Source organism: Hypanus sabinus (genome assembly GCF_030144855.1).
Source record: "Hypanus sabinus isolate sHypSab1 chromosome X2 unlocalized genomic scaffold, sHypSab1.hap1 SUPER_X2_unloc_5, whole genome shotgun sequence".
NCBI lineage: Eukaryota > Metazoa > Chordata > Chondrichthyes > Myliobatiformes > Dasyatidae > Hypanus > Hypanus sabinus.
The window spans coordinates 922628-946126 of NW_026779005.1; the positions used below are offsets into that span (position 1 = coordinate 922628).

The 23499-nt window shown below is 42.1% G+C and overlaps 1 protein-coding gene and 1 long non-coding RNA gene across 2 annotated transcripts; one reads left to right on the top strand and one right to left on the bottom strand.

The window, feature by feature from the left end:
* Positions 1-4443: 4443 nt before the first annotated feature.
* LOC132385930 (zinc-binding protein A33-like) lies at positions 4444-20628 on the bottom strand. The gene is made up of 6 exons (XM_059958162.1): positions 20036-20628; positions 19487-19582; positions 18843-19076; positions 17012-17034; positions 16807-16925; positions 4444-6224 (listed from the first exon to the last, which is right to left on the bottom strand). Exons 1-6 carry the CDS (start codon positions 20444-20446, stop codon positions 5653-5655), a joined length of 1455 nt encoding a protein of 484 aa, XP_059814145.1. The 5' UTR covers positions 20447-20628; the 3' UTR covers positions 4444-5652.
* A 57-nt stretch (positions 20629-20685) lies between these two features.
* On the top strand, positions 20686-22898 carry LOC132385910 (uncharacterized). Its single transcript, XR_009509334.1, has 2 exons — positions 20686-22002; positions 22719-22898. It is a non-coding gene; the product is annotated as an uncharacterized LOC132385910 (long non-coding RNA).
* The last annotated feature ends 601 nt before the right edge of the window (positions 22899-23499 follow it).

Genomic DNA, 23499 nt, shown 5'->3' on the forward strand with positions numbered 1-23499 from the left:
GTGTGGCTTGTGGATCACCTTCATCTTCAAATTAAAAGTGTTTGTATGTGATACAATTACAGACTTTTAATTGTGTTCTGGTGCGGTAATGTTGTCTCCTGCTTTGGCTTTACTGATTGCAATGGGACAATTGCCCTCAAAGTAACAGAGGTTCAAGTTGATGTCAACATACTGGATTAATTTGCGGGTCAAGGAAATGATCATCCTGTTAAAGTTGTGCTAGAGGACGGTTGGGAACATCACTAGAAGAGTGTTTTTTGTTTTGGGTGGCTGGGTTCTTACCATGCTGCGAATATGGGTGTATTTGATGACACAGTATGTCCCACTGTAGCGTTCTCTGTAACCCCACATTGTTTTTTCCATTGACTTCAGGTGATTTTACTTTTTACACGATCGGATTCGGTTCTGCCTGAGAGTCTGTTGGTCATCAGTATATTAATGAAAGTTATTATCATACAGTAACCATTTTTACAGATGAATCAAAAGATAATTTAATTGGGGATGTTGGTGTGGCTGTTTTTGTGTGCCTGAATAGCAGGTAATGATAAAGAAATGACTTATAGCCATTTATCAGCATAGAAAGCAGAATTCTTTGCCAACAGTTTAGGCTTACAGTGGATGGAGGAAATTGGTCCTTATAATTTGCTCAGAATACATTTCAGTTTTGATGAGTCTTAAACAGGTCATTCTGGCAGTAGGTCAGATTGACTGTTGGAAACTTGACAAACGGTATTTCATATATAAAGTTTGATTTATATGTCTGCACATTATGGGGCCTGCATATCACACTGTTGAGGGAAATGATGATGTTGACTGTTTAGCACCAAAAGCTGTTAAATGTTAAGCTGTGGATATAGACCTTCCACTTAGCAAATTAGAAGCTAAAGGGTTGGTAGTGTTAAGAATTAGGGGCTTATGGCAAGACGTAGGATAATGGACGTAAAGACAGACACCTTTCCAGAATACATAAACCTGTTGGGTTTATAGAAGAAGGGCTTAAAACAAGGGAAGGAATGATATTCACATGACAGAAATATCCACACTATGCTTAATTATGCCTTGTAACTAATTGGAAAACTTCATTCTGTGTCGTGTACATTTTGTCATTATGAAACCGTCGAAACACATACTATTTCAATGTGAAGCGTACAAGGCTGAAGAAAAATCAAATGCAGTCTTCAGTACAATCTTTGCGAGGGTAGATAGTTTTCAAATAAAAGCTATTAAATTATGGGACTGACTTTAAATCAATTCACAGTTTGAGCTGGAAAAGGCACGTAATAATTGTGTTAAACGTAAGGAAATAACATAAAGGGTAGCAAAGGTGAGTGGGCTGTTGGATTACTGAGATGCTCTTTTTATTTATTTATTAAATTTTTAGAAAATTACAAAGAATAAATGTAATGAAAAATTAGTAAGAAAAAGAAAAATAATATTAGTCCTCCTCCCCATCCCCACCTTAACCCTTATCTAAAGAAAGAAATAAAGAAGAAAAAGATTGCCTCGATATTGGAGGATACCCACATGCTCCATGGAGTTCAAAATAATTTTAATATTTATTCTTACTTTCCCCAATTACATTATAATTTTATCTTCAAAGGACCTATATATTTAATCCTATCTTTTGTAGGTATGGGAGCCAAATTTTGAAAAATATATCATATTCATTTCTTAGATTATATGTAATTTTTTCAAGTGGAATACAACTATATATTTCATTATTCCAATAATCCATAGTTAAATATAACTCAGATTTCCAAGTAATTGCGATAACTTTTTTAGCTACTGCCAATCAATATTTATAATTTTTTTCTGATACATATTCAATTTAATTTTCGGTATTGTCCCTTCAATATCTCCTAATAAAAATAATATTGGACTATTTGGGAGTTGAACTCCAGTACTTTGTTCCAATAAAAGTCAGATATATCGAAAATGGTTGAATTTTAAAACAAGACCAAGTAGAATGTAAAAAAGTACCAATTTCTTGATTACATCGAAAGCATTGGTCAGACATATTTGAATTTAATCTATTTATTTTCTGTGGTGTTATATATAATTGATGTAAAAATTATATTGTATTAATCTAATTTGAACATTTATTGTATTTATCATACTATCAGAACATAATCTTGACCAACTTTTTCCAACAATTTTAACATTCAAATCAGTTTCCCATTTTTGTCTTGATTTATGAATTCCAGATTCAGTCTGTTTTTGAATCAAATTGTACATACAAGATGTAATTTTTTAAATTTTTCCTTTTTGAATTAATATTTCTATTTCACTAAGTTTTGGCATCAACATTGTTTGACCCAGCTTTTCTCGTAATTGTCCTTTAATTGAAAATAAGAGAAAAGAGTGTTGTTTGATATTTTATATTTATTTTTTCATTGCTCAAACGACATCAATACAATTACATATATATTTAATCCCCTTTTGGAACCAATTATGTAAAAGTTTATTATCCATTGTAAAAGGAATAAGCCTATTTTGAATTAAAGTTTATTTTTGCTAATAAAGATTTCTTTATCTTATCGTCCATATTTACCTTATTCCATAAATCATTCAAGTGTCTTAATATAGGAGATTCTTTTTTTTTCCCGTATCAATTTGGATTCCCATTTATATGTAAAATCTTCTGGTATGTTTTCTCCTATCTTATCTAATTTTATTCTAATCCATGCCGGGTTTTTTTTTCATCAAAAAAAGATGCAATAAATCTAAGTTGAATTGCTTTATCATAATTGTTAAAATTTGGAAGTTGTAACCCTCCTAAATCAAATTTACATCTCAATTTTTCCAATGATATTCTTGACATCTTTCCTTTCCAAAGAAATTTCCTTACATATTTATTTAGTTCTTGAAAAAACTTCTGCGGTAATTGTATTGGTAAAGTTTGGAATATATATTGCAATCTATGGAATATATTCATTTTTACAGCATTAACTCTACCTATTAATGTTATTGGTAACATCATCCATTTATCAAGATCCTCTTTTATTTTTTTTTAATCATGGCAAATAATTTTGTTTATATAAATTTTTTACATCATTGTCAACTCTGATACCTAAATATTTTATCCCATTTATTGACCATCGAAATTGAGTTACTAATCGACATTGATTATAATTTCCTTTTGTAAGGGGTAAAATTTCACTTTTATTCCAATTTAATTTATACCCTGATACTTTCCCGTATTCTTCCAATTTAAAAGATAATCTTTGCAAAGATTGTAATAGGTTTGTAAAATAAATCAAAACATCATCAGCAAATAAATTAATTTTATATTCTTCTTGATTAACTCTAAAACCGCCAATATCTGAATCTGTTCTAATTAATTCAGCTAATGGTTCTTTTGCCAATACAAATAAAGCAGGTGATAACGGGCAGCCTTGTCCAGTTGACCTCGTTAAGCAAAATGGTGTTGAAATCTGAGCATTTGTAACTACTTCAGCTTGAGGATTAGTATTTAAGGTTTTAATCCATTGTATAAAAGATTTTCCTCGCTCATATTTTTCCAATACCTTAAACAAAAAAATCCCATTCCAATCTATCAAATGCTTTTTCTGCATCCAAAGCAAATGCCACACTCATTTCCTCTCTTTTTTGTGCCAGATGAATTATACTAAGTAACCAGGTTAGATTATCCATTGATTGTAATAAAATCTGTTTGATCCATATGCATTAATTTTGGTAAATATTTAGATATTCTATTAGATAAAATTTTTGCTATTATCTTATAATCTGTATTCAACAAAGAAATAGGCCTATATGATGTTGGTTTTAGAGGATCTCTTTTTTTGGCAATACAGTTATGATCGTTGTTAAAAAAGATTGTGGGAGTTTATGCATTCTTTCCACTTGGTATATTAATTCCATAGAGGGAGGAATTAATATATCTTTAATTTTTTTTATAAAATTCAGGAGGAAAACCATCTTCTTCTGGGGATTTGTTACTCTCAAGTGATCCTACAGCTTCTTCAACCTCTTTTAATGTAAAGGGCATATCTAATCCTTTCTGTTCTTCCAAATTAAATTTCGGAAGGGTTATTTGTGATAAAAATTTATCCATCTCAGTAATCTTATTTTGTGATTCTGATTGATATAGTTCAGTATATAAAAAAAAAATAAAGTTTCATGAATTTCCAAAGGTTTATCAGCAACTTTATTTACACTTGTTCTAATTGCATTTATTGTTTTAAAAGCCTGTTCTGTTTTCAACTGCCAAGCAAGAATTTTATGTGATCTTTCACCTAATTCGTAATATTTCTGTTTAGTTCTCATAATTACTTTTTCTGTCCGATATGTACGATATTATATTGTAGTTTTTTATTAACAAGTTGTCTTTGTTTTTGTTCTGTCATATATCTTTGAGATTCTTTTTCTAACTTTATATCTTTTCCCAATTTTCCTTCTTAATTTTAGATGTATTACTTATAATCTGACCCCTTAAATATGCTTTCATCGCTTCCTATAATACAATTTTACCCTCAACTGAATGTAAATTTGTATCCAAAAAAAATTGAATCTGTTTTTTCATAAAATCACAAAAATCTTGACGTTTTAATAAAATTGTATTAAATCTCCATCTAAGCTTTATGTCTATTTGAATAAAATGAATAATCTCTTTCTCTTGGATTAATTTTCCTCCATATATCAATCAGGTTTAAATCTTTCATTAATGATAAAGTTAGTTTTATTTCTTTTAATTTTGTAACAACTGTAGTTGACCTTTCCAAAACTGGATCTAAACAAAAATTAAAATCTCTGCCTATTAATATTTTATCATTTGCGTCAGCCAAGTTCAAAAAATCTTCTTGTATGAATTTTGCATCATTTTCATTTGGTGCATAAATGTTCATAAAATTCCATAATTCTGAAAAAATTTGACAATGTATAATCTCGTATCTCCCCACAGAATCAATTATTACATTTTGTATTTTAATTGGTAAAGATTTATTAACCGAAATTGCAACTCCTCTCGATTTTGAATTAAATGAAGTTGCTATAACATTTCCAACCCAATCTCTATTTAATTTCTTATGCCTGTGAACTTACTGAACACATCCTTGCCAGAAAAAAAACTTATCCCAATCCACTCTTCCTAGATCCTTTTTCATTTCCACAAAATTGGCCGTTCTCCAATTTTACCAGAACATTAAGCTGCCAGTTCTGCCCCTCACTGATAGCAGTAATGTCGTTATCCCACGTGTCAACCCAAGCCCTAAACTCATCTGTTTTACCGACAATACTCCGTGCATTGAAATAGATGTACCTGAGAATATGTATATCATCTGCTTTTTTTTCATTTCCGTTTATACATGCAGTCCTCTCATGTTCCTTATCCTCCTGCACCTCACTATCTGCTCTGACACTCTGGTTCCCCTCCCTCTGCAAATCTGGATTAAATTCCCCGGAGCAGCACTGGCAAATCTACCCGCAAGAATGTTATTGCCCCCCCCCTCCAGTTTAGGGGCAAACCGTCCCGTCGGAACAGGCCCCACCTTCCCGGGAACAAAGCCCAATTGTCCAGAAACATGAAGCCCTCCCTCCTGCACCATCCCCTTAGCCACGTATTTAGCTGCACTCTCCGCACATTTATATTTACAGGGACTTTACTCCTGACGCCGGTCCCGGGACCCGACCCGTTTACAGACCCGGAGCGGAACCGGAGCAGATTCTCAGCCACTGGTTCACACCCCAGGTCCGGAAGAAAGGATAAAGTTTCCCCGTGAATTTATTCCCAGTGAAGGTGTGGAGATGGGACTTGGTCTCCTCGTTGTAAAATGAAACTGTCCCGGACTCGTAACTGAGATAAACTCCCACCCTCCCGGGGATGGGACCGGCAGGGAGACGGGACCCGGGGGAGGGGCGACCGGAGACGTCACAATCCCGATGTAACACGTCACCAAACCGCTGTAACACGTCACCAAACCGCCCGATGACCCAGAATCCGGTCTCCGGACTCAGTCTGACCGGTCCCTTCCTCTTCACAGACTCTGCGGCGACTCCCAGACACCAGAACCGATTCCCCGTCACCTCCACCTCCCAGTAATGTCTCCCCGATGTGAATCCCTCCGATCCCAGCACACAAGCCCAGTGTGTGAATCTCTTCCCGGTGTCAGGGAGATCTCTCCAGGTCCGGGTCCGTCTCACACTCTTCCGATCCTCAGACACCTCGAGCCACGGACTCGCCGTTTCCACATCCAGGGTGACAGAGACTGGGGGGAGAAGCAGAGAATTTCATCTGTGAGTGTGAAGGGGGCAGTGTGATGGTTTGAGACAGTAAAGGAGGTGACAATGGGAACCAGTGGGGGAGAGATGAATGGCAGATTGGACCAGGAGGGGGAGGGGTGGAAACCCTGTGGGTGAACTGTGTGTGTAGACGTAATGAGAAGCTGGAGGGGGCAAAGATGGCAGATGAGGATGACTTTGTCCCCTTTCCCACAACCCCATCCCCCACAGCCCCTCATTAGGACTGGGGATGAATTTGCAGGAACCCTTAAGCAACACAGGTATTGAGGAATTATTTCAGTCTGAACCCGAGACTGTTTACTCGTTTCCATAGAAACTTACCGGCCTGCTGTTCACCCAACAATTTGTGTGTGTTACTCTGCTTTAAATATACTCAATTATTTGGACTCCAAAGCTGCCTGTGGCAGATTCACTATCCTGTGGATAAAGGAATTCCTCCTCATCTCTCCTAAATGGACATCCCTATAGTTGGAGGCTGTGCTTACCGTTCTCGACCCACCCACATCCTCCCAACATCAACTCTCTCCAGACAGGTGTCAGAGAGATCTGGCGAGACCCTTCATCAGGACCTGTGCAGCTTGGATTACCAGCATCTGTAGATTTTCTTGTGTTTGATTTTTAAAGCAGAAGTTATTTTATCATGAGCTGATCCATTTTCCCATTCTCTCATTTAGTCCCACTCTCCCACCCTCTCACCATGACCTGTCTACTCACATACCTATCAATCTCTGTCTTAAATACACCCAATGACTTGGCTTCCACTGCTGCAAGAAATTCAGAGATTCCCCACCCTCTGGCTAAAAAAATTTCTTTGCATCTCCGTTCTGAATGGGCGCCCTTCAATCCTTAAGTCATGCTCTCGTACTAGACTCCCCCACCATGGGAAACAACTTTGCCACATCCACTCTGTCCATGCCTTTTAACATCCGAAATGCTTCTGTGAGGTTCCCCCTCATTCTAAACTCCACGGAGTACAGTCCAAGAGCGGTCAAACATTCCTCACATGTTAACACTCTTATTCCAGGAATCATTCTCGTGAATCTTCTCTGAACCCTCTCCAATGTCAGAACATCCTTTCGTAAATAAGGAGCCCAAAACTGCACACAGTATTCCAAGTGAGGTCTTACCAGTTCCTTATAGTGCCTCAACATCACATCCCTGCTCTTATTTTCTATTCCTCTAGAAATGAATGCCAATATTGCATTCACCTTCTTCACCACCGACTCAACCTGGAGGTTAACCTTAAGGGTATCCTGCACGAGCACTTCCAAGTACAATTGCATCTCAGAATTTTGAATTCTCTCTCCATTTCAATAATAGTCAGCCCGTTTATTTCTTCTACCAACGTGCATGACCATACACTTTTAAACATTGTATTTCATTTGCCACTTCTTTGACCATTCTCCCAATCTATCCAAGTCTCTCTGCAGACTCTCTGTTTCCTCAGCACTACCGTCCCCTCTACCTATCTTTGTATCATCAGCAAACTTAGCCACAAAGCCATCTATTCCATAATCCAAATCGTTGATATACAATGTAAAAAGAAGTGGCCCCAACATGGACCCCTGTGGAACACCACTGGTAACTGGCAGACAACCAGAATGGGATCCTTTATTCCCACTCTCTGTTTCCTGCCAATCAGCCAACGCTCTATCCACAAATGTAAATTTCCCATAATTCCATGGGCTCTTATCTTGTTTAGCAGCCTCATGTGTGGCACCTTGTCAAAAGCCTTCTGAAAATCCAAATACACAACATCCAGTGCATCTCCCTTGTCTAGCCTACTTGTAATCTCCTCAAATAATTTCAATGGGTTTGTCAGGCAGGATTTTCCTTTAAGGAAACCATGCTGAGTTTGGCCTATCTTGTCATATGCGTCCAGGTACTCCGTAACCTCATCCTTGACAATTGACTCCAGAAACTTTACAACCATTTCTCAATCTAACAGGTCTATAATTTACTTTTTGCTTCCTTGCCCCTTTCTTAAATACCAGAGTGGCATGTACAATCTTCCACTCCTCCGGAACCATGCCAGAATCTATTGACTTTTGAAAGATCATTGCTAATGCCTCCGCGATCTCCACAGCTACTTCCTTCAAAACACAAGTGTGCATTCCGTCTGGTCCTGGAGATTTATCTACCCTGAGACTATTCAGCGTCCTGAGTACTTTCTCTGTCGTAATTGTGACTGCGCACACTTCTCTTCCCTGACACCCTTGAGTGTCCGGTATACTGCTGATGTCTTCCTCAGTGAGGACTGATGCAAATACTCGTTCAGTTCCTCAGCCATCTCCTTATCTCCCATTACAATTTCTCCAGCATCATTTTCTATCTGTCTAATATCCACTCTCACCCGTTTTTTATTCTTTATATACTTGACAAAGCTTTTCGTATCTTCTTTGATATAATTTGCAAGCTTCCTTTCATAGTTCATCTTTTCCCTCTTAATGGCCTTCTTAGTTTCCTTTTGTAAGCTTTTAAAAACTTCCCAATCCTCTGTCTTCCCACTAATTTTTGCTTCTTTGAATGCCCTCTCCTTTGCTTTTACTTTGGCTTTGACTTCTCTTTTTCCATTTGAAAAATTCTTCTTTTTTGGAATATATCTGTCTTGCACATTCCTCACTCCTCACATAAACTCCAGCCACTGCTGCTAGGCCGTCCTTCCCCCTAATGTCCCTTTCAAGTCAAATTTGGCCAGTTCCTCTCTCGTGCCACTGTAATTTCCTTTACTCTACTGCAATACCGACACATCGGATTTCGGCTTCTCTTTCTCAAATTTCACAGTGAACTCAATCATGTTACGATCACTGCCTCCTAACGGTTCCTTCACCTCAATCTCTTTAATCTCCTCTGGGTCATTACACAATATCCAATCCAGTATCTCTGATCCCCTAGTGGGCTCAACAACAAGCTGTTCTGAAAAGCCATCTCGTAGACATTCTACAAATTCTCTCTCTTGAGATCCAGTGTCGACCTGATTTTCCCAATCCACTCGCATGTTAAAATCCCCACAATTATCATAACACTGCCCTTCTGGCAAGCCTTTTCTATTTTCTGTTGTAATTTGTAATCCACATCACTGCAGCTGTTAGGAGGCCTGTAGATAACTGCCATCAGGGTCCTTTTACCCCGGCGATTTCTTGGCTCAGCCCAGAAAGATTCTGCACTTCCGATCCTATGTCACCTCTTTCTAATGATTTAATATCATTTCATACCAATAAAGCCACGCCACCCCCTCTGCCTACCTGCCTATCCTTCCGATACACCGTGTATCCTTGGATGTTCAGCTCTCACAGCCATGCATCCTTTAGCCACGTTTCAGTGATGGCCACAAAATTATACCTGCCAATCTGTAGCTGTACGACAAGATCATCCACCTTATGCCTTATGCTGTGTGTATTTAAGTATAACACCTTAAGTCCAGTATTTGGTCAGTTTTGCTTTGATTGCACTGCAACTCATCCCAGTGGCTGCAAATTTGCCCCATCACCTGCCTGTCCTTCCTGACATCTTTACTGCTCACTATCTTAGATTTATAGATTCCCTCTCCTCCACTCTATCATTCCGGTTTACCACCTTCCTGCCAAATTAGTTTAAACCCTCCCTAACAGCTCTATTAAACATTCCTGCGATGATATTGATCCCCTTCGGGTTCAGGTGTAACCCGTCCTTTTTGAACAGGTAATACTTCCCCCAGAAGAGATCCCAATGATCCAAGAATCTGAAGCCCTGCCCCCTGCACCAGTCTCTCAGCCACACATTCATCAGCCTGATCCTACTATTCTTGCCCTCGCTAGCACGTGGCACAGGTGGCAATCCTGAGATTACTACCCTGGAGGTCCTGCTTCCCTGCTTCCTTCCTAACTCCCGGAAATCTCTCTTCAGGACCTCCTCCCTTTTCCTCTCTATGTCATTGGTACCAACATGTACCAAGACAGCTGGCTGCTCGCCCTCTCCCTTCAGGATATTCTGGACCCGATCCGAGACATCCTGTACCCTGGCACCTGGGAGGCAGCACACCATGTGGGTATCTCTGCCAGGCGCACAGAATCTCCTGTCTGTTCCACTGACTATGGAATCCCCTATGACTACCGCATTCCTCTTCTCCCTCCTTCCCTCCTGCACAACAGCGCCAGGCTCAGTGCCAGAGACCCGGTCACCGTAGCCGTCCCCTGTCAGGTCATCCCCCTCAACAGCGTCCAAAACGATATACTTGTTGCTGAGGGGGGCAGCCACAGGGGTGCTCTCCACTATCTGGGCATTTCCCTTCCCTCTCCTGACAGTCACCCAGTTTTCTGACCCCTGTAGCCTAGGGATAACTACCGCCCTGTAGCTCCTGTCTATCACCTCTTCATTTTCTCTAATAAGCAGTAGGTCATCAAGCTGCAGCTCCAGATCCCTAACACGGTCTCCGAGGAGCTGAATCTCGGTTCACCTGGTGCAGATGTGGCTATCAGGGAGGCTGGAGGTCTCCCAGGATTCCCACATCTGACACCCTGAACAAAGCACAGACCCTGCAGACATGCTACCTAATTCTACAGGAATGACACAAAGAAAGATGGGTCTACTCACCCACTTACTTCACCAAGCACACGGACTTTTTAAACGGTTAACTAATGTGCCCTGCTGTTCCCCCGTCCGTCCAGGCCGATTTGCCAAGGGGAGAAAAAGAGTCGGTTCCTCGCTCTCAGCTCTTCCCGTTACCGCCTAAGCCCGTTGAGCCAAAGCCCTACACTCTGCTGCCACCCACTCCGCTGCCCGCTGTATAGGGTGGTCATCTTTTTAAACTCTCCGCGCTGTCCTGCGCAGTCTCGCCGTTCTTGTACACAAAGTTTTTTTTTACACTGTCTTCCTTCAGAATTTAGCTCCCACGCCGCCCTTCTTGTCCCAATCTAAAAAACACCTTCAGTCCTGTATTCATCAGCCTATTCCACACTGTCCACATGAACTTAAGCAAGGCCTTTGATGTCGATGACAGACCACACTTGGAGTATTGTCTGCTTTTCCGGTTCCCGAATATGGGGAGGATGTCATTACACTGGACAGGAGGCTTCAGGAGGATGTTACCAGGACTGGGGGCTTGGGTTAAAATCAGAGAGTGGGTAAGCTTGGGCTATTCAGCTGTAGTGTAGGATGTTCAGGTGTGACCCCTTATCAAGGTAAATAATTCTAAGGAGCTTAAATAACGTTCTTTTTCCAAGAAATGGGAGTACAGAACCAGAGGCCTCAGATGGAAAGTGAGATGGGAAATCGGGTAACATTCTCAGAGAGAGGGAGGTTGTTGAACGGAATTTGCCCTCAGACGCTGTAGAAACAGGTAAAAAATAACATATTTTAAAATAAATACACAGATGGGGAATGGTTAGAGGGATGGGGGGGGGGCAAACACACAAATGGGCCATGCTCAAGAAGACATCTTAGTCTTGCAGATTGATGAAGTGGGCCGTGAGTTCAACATCCATCAAACCCTCCCAGATCATCCTCCTGAGGAATCTCACCCTGGAGTCTGTCTGTGAAGTGCTGATGTGACGTCACGTCAGAGGGCAGCTCAGTGACACAGAACAGACAGACTGGGTAAGGACGGCAGATTTCAATCCTAAATGGGAATTTGTGCCTATAACTGTGGCCGTGTGTCACACTCTAATAGTATATCTGTGTGTGTGTGTGTGTGTGTGTGTGTGTGTGTGTGTGTGTGTGTGTGTGTGTGTGTGTGTGTGTGTGTGTGTGTGTGTGTGTGTGTGTGTGTGTTGATTGTGGTAAATATCCGTGTGGTGTGTATACACATTGAAGGATAGTGTGCACATTGAAGAATTTGTATGTTACAGTGTGTCATCACATGTCTGGTGTGTGTTGACAATGTGTCACACGTGATTGAGTTGTTTAAATGAATAAATTACTGTCTCTGAAGAGACTGGTTTCCAGGTTACTGAGGGAAATAACAATGTACATTGCTGAGGCTCTGACTACAATCTGCCAGTCCTTCCTGTGTATGTGTGTGAGGGAGCTTTGCCAGGCCGGTTATGCTGTGTGTGCTTCTCCCGAGATGAAATCTTGACTCATGTCAATGCTTGTTGGTGTGTCCGAGCTGATTCTCACAATGCTTCAATGAAGTGGTCTGATCACCATAAAACATAGGAGCAGAATTAGGCCATTTTCCTATCGAGTCTGCTCCGCCATTCAATAATTGATGATCCTTTTTTTCCCTCCTCAGCCCCACTACTTGGTCTTCTCCCCGTAACCTTTGATGCTGTGTCCAATCTAGAACCTATCAAGCTCTGCCTTAAATACACCCAACAGGTTCCACAAATTCACTAGCTGCTGGCACAAATTTCTCCGCATGTTTTAAATAGATTCCCCCTCTGTCTTGAGGCTGTGCCCTCTTGTCCTAAACTCCACCACCATGGGAAACATCCCTTCCACATCTACTCTGTCTGAGACTTTCAACATTCGAAAGGTTTCTAGGAATTTCAACATTTGAAAGGTTTCAATGAGATTCCCCCTCATCTTTCTAAATTCCAGCGAGTGCAGACACAGAGCTATCAAACGTTCCTCGTATGATAACCCTTTCATTCCTGGAATCATCCTTATGAAATGAACCTTCTGCAATGCCAGCACATCTTTTCTTAGACGAGGAGCACAAAATTGTTCACAATACTCAAGGTGAGTCTTCACCAGTGCCTTATAAATCCTCAGCATCACATCCCTGCTCTTGAAATGAATGCTATTTAAACCGATTGAATTCAATGCTAACATTGGATTTGCCTTCCTCACCAGTGACTCTACCTTCAAGTTAACCTTTAGGGAGTTCTGCAGAATGACTGCTGAATCCAATTTCGGCTCAGATTTTTTGATTTTCTCCCCATTTGAAAAAAAAATCTGCACATTATTTCTACGACCAAAGTGCAGGACCATGTATTTTCCAACATTGTATATAATTTGCCAATTTCTTTCCCATTCTCCTCATCCAAGTCCTTGTCCAGCCTAACTGTTTCCTCAACACTACCGGCCCCTCCGCCAATCTTCGTATCATCTGCAAAGCCTGGAAACAAAGCCATTTACTCTAGGACAAGAGGGTATGACTTCATGATTGAAGGACGTCCTTTTAGAACTGAGATGCGGAGAAATTACTTTAGTCAGTGTGTGTGGAGAATCTGTGGAATTTGTTGCGACATGTGGCTGTGGAGGCCAAGGCATATTTAAGGCAGAGATGTACCGGTTCTCATTTAGCCAGGGCATCAAATGGTATGGGGTGAAAGCAGGGGAGTGGGGATGTCCGGAAGAATTGGGTCTTCCCATGACTGAATATTGGAGCAAACTCAATGGGCCGAATGGCCTATTTCTGCTCCTATATCTTATTGTCTATTCCATCAGCTAAATCTTGATATACAGCATAAAATGAAGGTGTCCTAACACCTGTGTCCCTGAGGAACACGAGTCACTGGCAGCCAACCAGGAAAGGTTCCGTTTACTCCCATTCGCTGTTTCCTACCAATCAGCCAATGTTCTAACCATGCCTGTAACTTTTCTGTAATACCATGGCCTCTTAACCTGGTTACCACCTTCATGCGTGGCACTTTGTCAAAGGCCTTCCGAGATTCCAAGTATACAACATCCACTGCATCCCCTTTATCGATCCTGCTTGTAATCTCCTCAAAGAATCCCAACAGGTTTGTCAGGCAGAATATTCCCTAACGAAGCCATGCTGACTTGTCCTATCTTGTCCAGTGTCACCAAGTATTCCATAGCCTCATACTTAACAACTGACTCCAATTTCTTCCCAACCACAGAGGTGAGGCAAACTGGTCAATAATTTCCTTTCTGCTGCCTTCCTCCTTACTTAAAGAGTCAAGTGACATTTGCCATTTTCCAGTCCTCTGGCACCATGCCAGGGTCCAGTGATTTTGAAAGATCATTTGGAATGCCTCCATAATTTCTACTGCGACCTCTTTCAGAACACTGGGGTGCAGTTCATCTGGTCTGGGTGACTTATGTATCTTTGGGGCTTTCAGCTTTTTGAGCAGCTTGTCCCTTGTAACAGTAACTGCACTCACTTCTCTTCCCTCGCACTCTTCAACACCGGGCACAGTGCTGGTGTCTTCCACGGTGAATACTGGTTCAAAATATTTGGCTTATCTGCCATCTCTTTATCCTCTGTTATTATGCATCCAGCCTCATTTTCTAGCTGTCCTATATCCACTCTCATCTCTGTTTTATTTTTTTTACAATACTTGAAAAATAATTTGATATTGTTTGCTATCTTGTTTTCCAAAGATAGGTGTGTAAAAAGGGCCAGAAGGATCATTGGATACCAGAGTCACTCCAACCACAAACTGTACCAGTTGCTGCCATCCGGGATACGGTACCGCAGCATAAAAGCCGGGAGCAACAGGCTCCGGGACAGCTTCTTCAACCAGGCCAGTTCAATTCAAATCAATTTCTTGTTTATTTTTTCCCACCTTTTAGTTCCTCTCTGTAGATATTTAAAAGCTTCCCAATCCTCTCTCTTCCGAATAATTTTTGTTTAGTTGTATGCCCTCTCCTTTGCCTTTACATTAACTTGTCAGCCATGGTTGTACTATTTCGCCATTTGAGTATTTATTTATTTTTGGAGTACATCTATCCTCATTTTCCCAGAAACTGACACCATTTCTGCTCTGCTCTCATCCCTGGCAGCATCTCTTTCCAATTTGCTTTGGCCAACTCCTCTCTCAGACCACTGTAATTTCTTTTACTCCTCTGAAATACTACAAAGTCAGACTTTACTGTCTCCTTATCAGATTTCAAGTTGAACTCAGTCATGTTGTGAGCTCTGCCTCCTAAGGTTTCTTTTAACTACTCACCTCTGGTTCAATACATAACACCCAATCCAGTAGAGCTGTTCCCCGAGTAGGCTCAACGACAAACTGCTCTAGAAAGCCATCACATTGCATTCAACAAACTCACTCTCTTGAAATCCTTTACCAACCTGATTTCCCCAATTGACCTGCATGTTGAAATCTCCCATGATTATCATAACATTGTCCTTTTCATCAGCTTTTTCTATTTCCAGTTGTAATCTGTGGGCCTCAACCCACTGACTGTTGGGAGGCCTGTATATGACTGGTGTCAGTGTCATTTTTACTTTTGCAGTTCCTTACCTCAACCCACAAGGATTCAACATCTTCCAATTCTATGTCACATCTAGCTGCTGATTTGCCAGCAGAGCCACACCACCCCCTCACCCGACCTTCCTACACCACCGATACATTGTGTAACCTTGGACATTCAGATCCCAACTACAACCATGATTCTGTAATGGCCACAATATCACACCTGACAATCGGTAATAGTGCAACAAGATCATCCACCTTATTTCTCATACTCCATGCATTGAGATATAACACTTTGTGTACTGTATCTGCTACCCTTTTTAAATCTGCATCTCTAATGCACTGACACTCACCCTGCTGGCTGACATTTTGTCCTCGCATCTGTCCGCCATATCTGACAGTCTGACTGCACGCTATCTTTGCATTTTACCATCAGTCCTATCCCTTCACTCCAGTTCCCGACCTCCCCCCCAACAAATTAGTTCAGACCCTCCCCAACAGCTCTATCAAACCTCTCTGTGAGAATATTGTTCTCCCTCGGGTCGAGGTGCGACCTATCCCTTTTGAGCAGTTCGTTCCTCCACCAGAACAGATCCCGATGATCCAAGAACCTGAATCCCTGTCCCCAGCACCATCTTCTCAGCCATGTTTATCTGTCAGATTATCCTGTTTCTACCCTCACCAGTACGTGGCACAGGCAGCAATCCAGAAATTACAACACTGGGGGTACTGCTTCTGAGCTTTCTACCAAGCTCTCCAAATTCTATTTTCAGGACCTCTTTGCTTTTACTTCCAATGTCATTGTCATAAATTTACCAAGATATCTGGCTCTTTGGCCTCCCTCTCTAAAATGCTGCGGACACGATTCGAGGCATCCCTGACCCTGGCACCCAGGAGGCAACATACCATTCGGGTGTCCCGTTCACATCAATAGATTCTCCTGTCTGTTCCCCTGGTGATTCAGTCCCCGATCACGACCACTCCCCTCTTCGGCCTCTAACAACAGTGAGAGTTGCTGATCCGGAAGGGGGAAGACCTGTGTCAGTCAGGGTCTGCACTCACAGGGCACATGAAGGACTTGTGTATTTTCCTGACAATCCCGGTCACCACACTGATACTCATTTTTATTCCCTACAATATTATTGTCAGTATTAAATTCCCAGTTCCTCTGGTTAGATCCAAACTTATGTACTGGTGTGTTAGTGCATTCGCCTGGGATTGGAACACAGTGGTTCATCTGCCAGTCCCGTGTATTGGTTGTATTGTGACCCTGTGCTGCTGTGTCCAGGGGTCTGACATCTCCAGCTGACCATGTGACAGTGATGCCTCCCAGTCAGTGGGGTTGATGTGGAATAAACTTCAGTTCCCCTGCACCCCAGTATTATAGACAATCTTTGCCTCAAATTGGAAGTAAATTGATCTTCATAAACAAGGAGAAATGAATCTTTGTAAGTTTTACCTCGATTAATAGCATCAAGCATTTCTCTCAGCACTGTGTTCAACAAATAGAGGTGATCGAATTTTTCAACCGGTAGGGTCTCATCTGTCACTGACAATTCCTGGACATCGTCATTAATCCTGTAAATATTAAACTGCTGGTTATAAATTGCTATTCTGAACTATTTTCAAATCCATTCAGGGTTTCAGTAAAGAGCCTGTCCTACCTTCTGTTCCGACGAGCTTCCTCCTGAAATAAATAAAACACAAATCTGATTAGACTTGGTCTTACTGTCCACATCCTGAATTTCATCCAAATCATTACAAGGTGTTGAAAATTCCCACTCCCACAATCACTCAGACACACGGACAATACAGAACCATGGGGTAAATGACAGGGAAAGTTTATGAATGTCAGACCATTACTGAGAGGAAGAAACTTACAGGGAGGACAGGACAGGCTGTGCATTATTATCTGGATATGACGTCAGTGTGATAGGATGGAGGAATTTAAGATCAGTGATGTATGTGATTGTGTGCAGGTGGAGGAAGTACCTCTATTTATGGGGAGACTCGTGGGGAGATGTAATTCCAGATGGATTTTAACAAATTCCACAAGAAATTTAGTGAGGAGGATGTGAAACTCGCTGTCACAGGAGTGGATGAAATGGAACAGCAGAGACTGACTGTAATGGGGAGGCTGGATAAACAGTTGAGGGACTAGGGAGTTCGGGGCACTGTTGCTGGGTGCGGTGAGTAGGTGGCAGGGGGCTTGTGAAGCAGGGATACTGATAGAAGATGGACCTAATGGCCTGTTTATGATAGAGAATGGGATATAATCCCATGTGAAATGTATCCAAAAAATAAAGAGACAGTGAAAGTTTCCATAATCTGACGGAAACCGGATACAGGAGATAAGTCTGATGTGTGGGTCAAATTCTTTGTTCTCACTGATTGACAGAGAGACCCTCACACCCACTGCATCAGACACACTCACAGCCTGTGACTGGAACCGGGTGTTAATGGGAGTTTTGGAGGATATTTAATGCGGTATTTAAGGAAACAGTCAGCAGCTCTGTGTTATGATCGGAGTAAATAATTTCAGAGAGATTTGCATTCTGTCCTGGGATGTACAGAAGTTGTGGAAGTCTAGTTTTGGGACAATAGACAATAGGTGCAGCAGTAGGCCATTCGGCCCTTCTAGCCAGCACGGCCATTCACTGTGATCATGGCTGATCATACACAATCAGTACCTCGTACCTGCCCTCTCCCCATATCCCTTGACCCCGCTATCTATAAGAGCTCTATCTAACTCTCTCTTGAAAGCATCCAGAGACTTGGCCTCCACTGCCTTCTGGGGCAGAGTATTCCACGTATCCACCACTCTCTGCGTGAAAAAGTTTTTCTGCATCACTGTTCTAAATGGGTTACCCCTTATTCTTAAACTGTGGCCTCTAGTTCTGGACTCACCCATCAGCGGGAACATGCTTCCTGCCTCCAGCGTGTCCAATCCCTTAATAATATTATTATGGGACAACAACAACCCTGAATAGTTACATCAATGGTCTGGTGAGAAACAGTTTACTGCCATTTGTAAATGCTGTGTATAGGAGCAACACGTCTGTTTTCTGTCTGCATTGTATTCTGTGTTACGTGTTTATTATGGTAACTCGTCACGTGAGTGGGGACGTGGTAAAAGCGAAGGGAAAAAGTTCCGTATCTGTACTTTGTTCTGCACAGTTTTGAGCTGGGGACGGGTGGATGTCATTCTGTTCTTGACCGCTGTGTTGCAGCTTACTTTACAATGAATTACCCTGAAGTTTCATCGCTTCAAGATTATATTTTGCTAATGAAGGACTGAAAGCATATCGTGGACATTTTGAAATGTCATTATTGGAGTGATGGGAGGGTGCATCATGCAGGTATAACAGCTTGTGTGAGGTCGCCAGCAGCGGCAATTGATTTGTTAGAATTGGCCGCTGTGCTGTGTTTATTTCAAATATACCACTGTTTATTTCGTGCCCTTTGACAGAAACAAATTGAAATATAATCCCTCACCTTGAGAAATATCACACCATCTTTCTGATCCATCTGTTCCTTTAACTTAGTGATTTCCTCCTGAATACTCCTTATATTCTCTTGAAGTGCTAGAAGATTTTTCTCCATTGGGTTGAGAATCCTCTTCTCTTCTTCCCTGAGATCCCTGAGTAAGCTCTGCTCTTTCTCAGTGATAATCTGGCGCAGTTCAGCAAACTGGGATGTGATGTGGCACTGAAGGCTGTGTGACTGTTCCTGTCGAAGGAAAGGTGAAGATTAATATACTGCATTGCTGTGCTCTGTTTCCTTTTGTCGTTAAGTTCGGTCTATTAGAGTCTATGCTAATTCTGAGAGCATTCCCGTCAACACCATTCCCTCACGTTTTCCTGAAACCTACTCTCACTTATTGACCCATAAACTCCCATCTGATTCACACACACCCTCCCCACCTTCACAGGGTTAACGGTAATTAGCCATTCATTCGGCATGTCCTTGGGACGTGTCGGAATCTTTCGTGGTCACAGGGGGAGCATGAAAACTCCACACAGACAGCAGCAGAGGTCAGGATCGAACCCAGGTCACTGGAGCTGCGACACTCGGCTATTCTGCATTAAAGGGAGCAAAACTCGACAGTAAAATCAGAAATTCCGCTCAGGAAGCCTCACCTGAACTCCGGAAATCTTCTCTTTCTGTTGCTGCTCCTTTTCCTGGAAGTCTGATTCCTTTTTTGTGAGAGAGTCTAAGGAAGATTTTAGCTGATCCTGGAAGTCAGAGAGTGAAGGAAATAGAAACAAAGATGCATCAAAATAAACAGGTGATCAAACCCGATTATCACACAAAATGCCGGAGGAACTCAGTGAGTCAGGCATCATCTATTCAGGGGAAATAAACAGTCGGTGTTTCGGGATGAGACCCTTCATTAGGACTGGGAAGGAATGTGACAGGAGCCAGAATAAAATGGTTGGGGATGAGAACCAGCTGACAGGTGACGGGTGAGATAGCGTGAGGGGGACGTGGGGGAGGGTGATGAAGTGAGAAACTGGGAGGGGACAGGTGGAAGAGGTAAAGGGCTGGAGAAGTAGGAATCTAATACGAGAGGACAATCGACCATGGAACTGGGCTGTTTGCGGCCCTGAATGGTGACGAGGGAGGAGGTTAGGAGTCAGGTGTAGCAAAGGACAAAGGAAATATGTTAAGTTAACGTTAGTTTTTACCTTGTAGATTTTAACAGCTTCTTTAATCGGCCTGAAGCGGTGCTCTCTGTGCTCCTGCGCGTCTCTACAGATCAGACAGATCAGTGTCTTGTCCGTTTCACAAAACAGCTTCAATTCTTCCTCATGTTCCTCGCAGTGACGTTTACTTTCCTTCCCTTTCGGATTCAGGCTTAGATTCCGAACTTTTTGTGTCAGATTTGCTAAGGCCCGATTCACCCTGAGGGTGCGGTCAGCAAACTCCTCTCTACATTCCGGGCAGGAGTTTCTCTGCTCCCTTTCCCAATACCGTGTGATACAAGAGCGACAGAAGTTGTGTCCACACTCCAGTATAACCGGATCGGTGAAGAAATCCAGGCAGACGGGGCAAATTACCTCCTCGCTCAAACTCTCGGTCTCTCCTTTCGAAGCCATGTTAACTCCGGCACTTCCTGATTCAGAATGCTTTCACTTTCGGGGAGCTGCTGATCCCCTGCAGTACCGGGATTGTCCACTACGCGCGCTGCAGACTCGGGGAATCACACAACACACACAATGCTGGTGGAACACAGCAGGCCAGGCAGCATCTGTAGGGAGAAGCACTGTCGACGTTTCGGGCCGAGACCCTTCATCAGGACAGCAGTAATCGTGTTGCCCGTTGGAGAGATCTGGTGATGAGGCATTCTGCCAGATGGTCTGGACTGTCTGCTCAGGGAACCACTCCACTGTGTCCATCCAGTCCTTCTCCTGCAGTAACTGCAGGACATTCCGTGCTGACCACTGTCTGGTGTTCTTGTGGTCAAAGCTGCTGGTCTGAAAGAACTGTCACCAATTTCATTAACACAAGGTTCACATGGAGAAGCTTCCCGACTGAGACAGACACAGTCTCATGGGGTATTTACAGGGTAGGGGCAGGAATGATGTTTTTCCTGGCTGGGCAGTGGAACCAGGGATCGCAGACTCAAAATCCGAGGCCACCTCAGCAGGACTGAGATGAGGAGAAATTTCCCCAACACAGTGCAGTGAATATTTGGAGTTTTCTCCACAAGTTTCCTAAAGTAAACGGACATATTTAGGAGCTCGGCGATGTTGGGAACGTTTCAGGAAAGTGGCGCTGAGGTCAAAGTTCAACATGTTCTGAGTGAGGGGCAGAACAGTGCAACGGGCCGAGTGGCAACGCCTGCTCCTGTTTCTTATTTTCTAAATCACGAATTTACCTTTGCGCCTTGTTCTCCCTTGGCCTTCCGCCTGTCGGATTGCACAGGGGAGCGGTGAGAGCTCCGGAGATCCATCAGCAGCCGCTGCGGTTATTTCATGCTCTCGTTATTTTATCGGTGTTTCTCTGTTTTTGCACAGTTTGTTACCTTCAGCACTCTGGCTGATCTTTCACTGCCTGCTTCTGTTATGGTTACTATTCTATACTTTTTCTAAGTACGTCCGCAGGAAAATGCTTCTCGGGGTTGAATGTGGTGATTTATCTGTACTCTGATAATAAAATTTACTTTGAAATTTGAGTTTCGGGGATTTTCCTTTAATTCTGGGGACAAACTGTGACTGACATCTCCAGCTCCCAGCAGCAGCCCGTTCTCACACATACACAGCCAATCAGCGATCACCGCTGGTAGAGGGATGCTCTCATTGGCTGAGGGGTGTCAGTGGGCGGGACGCTGTTTGGACCGGGACCGAGTGGGCCGGAGACCGGGAGCTGCGCCTCGGGTTTCGGCTGCACCACCGGCGGGTCGTGAATCCTTTCGAAGGCAGAGCTGAAGCGACCGGCGGAGATTCCGTGAGATGTTTCAGCTGCACGGAGGGCGCACGGCCTCTCCCCGTCGAGGATCGGGGCCTGTTGTCTGGAGTTGTCTCCCAGACCTGTCCCGTCCTGCTGGGAGACGGGAGCTGCCCCGCAGCGGCTGCCGGTGGATCTCCGGAGCTCTCACCGCTCCCCTGTGCAATCCGAACGGCTGAAAACCAAGGGAGAACAAGGGGCAAAGGTAAACTCGTGCTTTAGAAAATAACGAACAGGAGCATGTCTGGCCATTCGGCCCGTTGCGCCTATTCCACCCTTTCCTCAGAATAGTCCTTTATTTTTAAATCTTTTTTTTGAGTTTAAACAAACATAAATGAAACACGAATACAAAGAGCTTGAGAGTACGTAATTAATAGGTTAAGGTATAAATAGAAATAGATGATAATAACCTCCCAAACTCATAGTGGTTACAAAAAAAGAGGAAAAAAATGAAAAAGAATCCTAACCGACATGGGCCATTGCATTATATCGATTATACACAGTAGCGTCAATAACTCCGCACCTCCACCCAAATAATTAAGGACAATAAAAGTCAGGTTCAGGAAAAGTCAGTTTAGTTTATATGAAAATGTTGAATAAATGGTCTCCAAGTTTCTTCATATTTAACTGAAGGGTCAAAGACAACACTTGTAATTTTTTTCTAAACTTGAACAAGAAATAGTTTGAGAAAACCACTGAAATATAGTTGGAGGATTAATTTCTTTCCAATTCAATAGGATAGAACTTCTAGCCATTAATGTAACAAATGCAATCATCTGCCGGGCTGGGGGGGAGGTGATAAACGACTATTATCCACCATTGGTAAACCGAAAATTGCAGTAATAGGATGTGGTTGCAAATTTGATATTCAGAACTGTTGAAATAATACCAAAAATATCTTTCCAATAATTTTGCAAACAGGGGCAAGACCAGAACATGTGGGTCAATAAAGCGACTTCAGAATGACATCTGTGACAGGCTGGATTAACATAAGAATAAAATCGAGCGAGTTTATCCTTGGACATGTGAGCCCTATGAACAACCTGAAATTGTATTAGGCATGTTTAGCACAAATAAAAGAAGAATTGATTAATTGTAAAATGTTCTCCCACTGCCCTGTGGGTATAAGACTATGAAGTTCTTTTTCCCATTCCTTCTTAATTGTTTCTGATACTCCTGGCTGTATTTTCATGATCATATTATAAATAATAGCTACTAAACCCTTCTGACAAGGATTCAGAGCCAGAATTTTTTTCTGTAATGTCCATTGGACATAATTTCAGAAAAGACTAACATTCAAGAAATTGCTAACTTGCAAGTATCTAAAAAAAAATGAGTTTTAGGCTGGATAGCTGTTCAAAGGACATAAAACTGTTATCTAAAAATAGATCACGAAAACATGTTATACGTTTTGTTTTCCATAACACAAAGGCTTAGTCCATAAAAGAGGGCTGGACAAAAAGTTAGATATAATAGGGGTTGATAAGATAAACTTATTCAAGCTGAAGAATTTACGAAATTGAAACCATATTCTTAGTGTATGTTTAACTACAGGATTAGTTATTTGTTTATTTGGTTTAGATAAAGCAAAAGGAGGCAAAGATCCTAAAATAGAAAACAATGAGAAGTCTTGTACAGATTTACACTCCAAATTTACCCATTGTGGGCAAGGTACTACAACCAATTCTCGTGTCCAAAATAT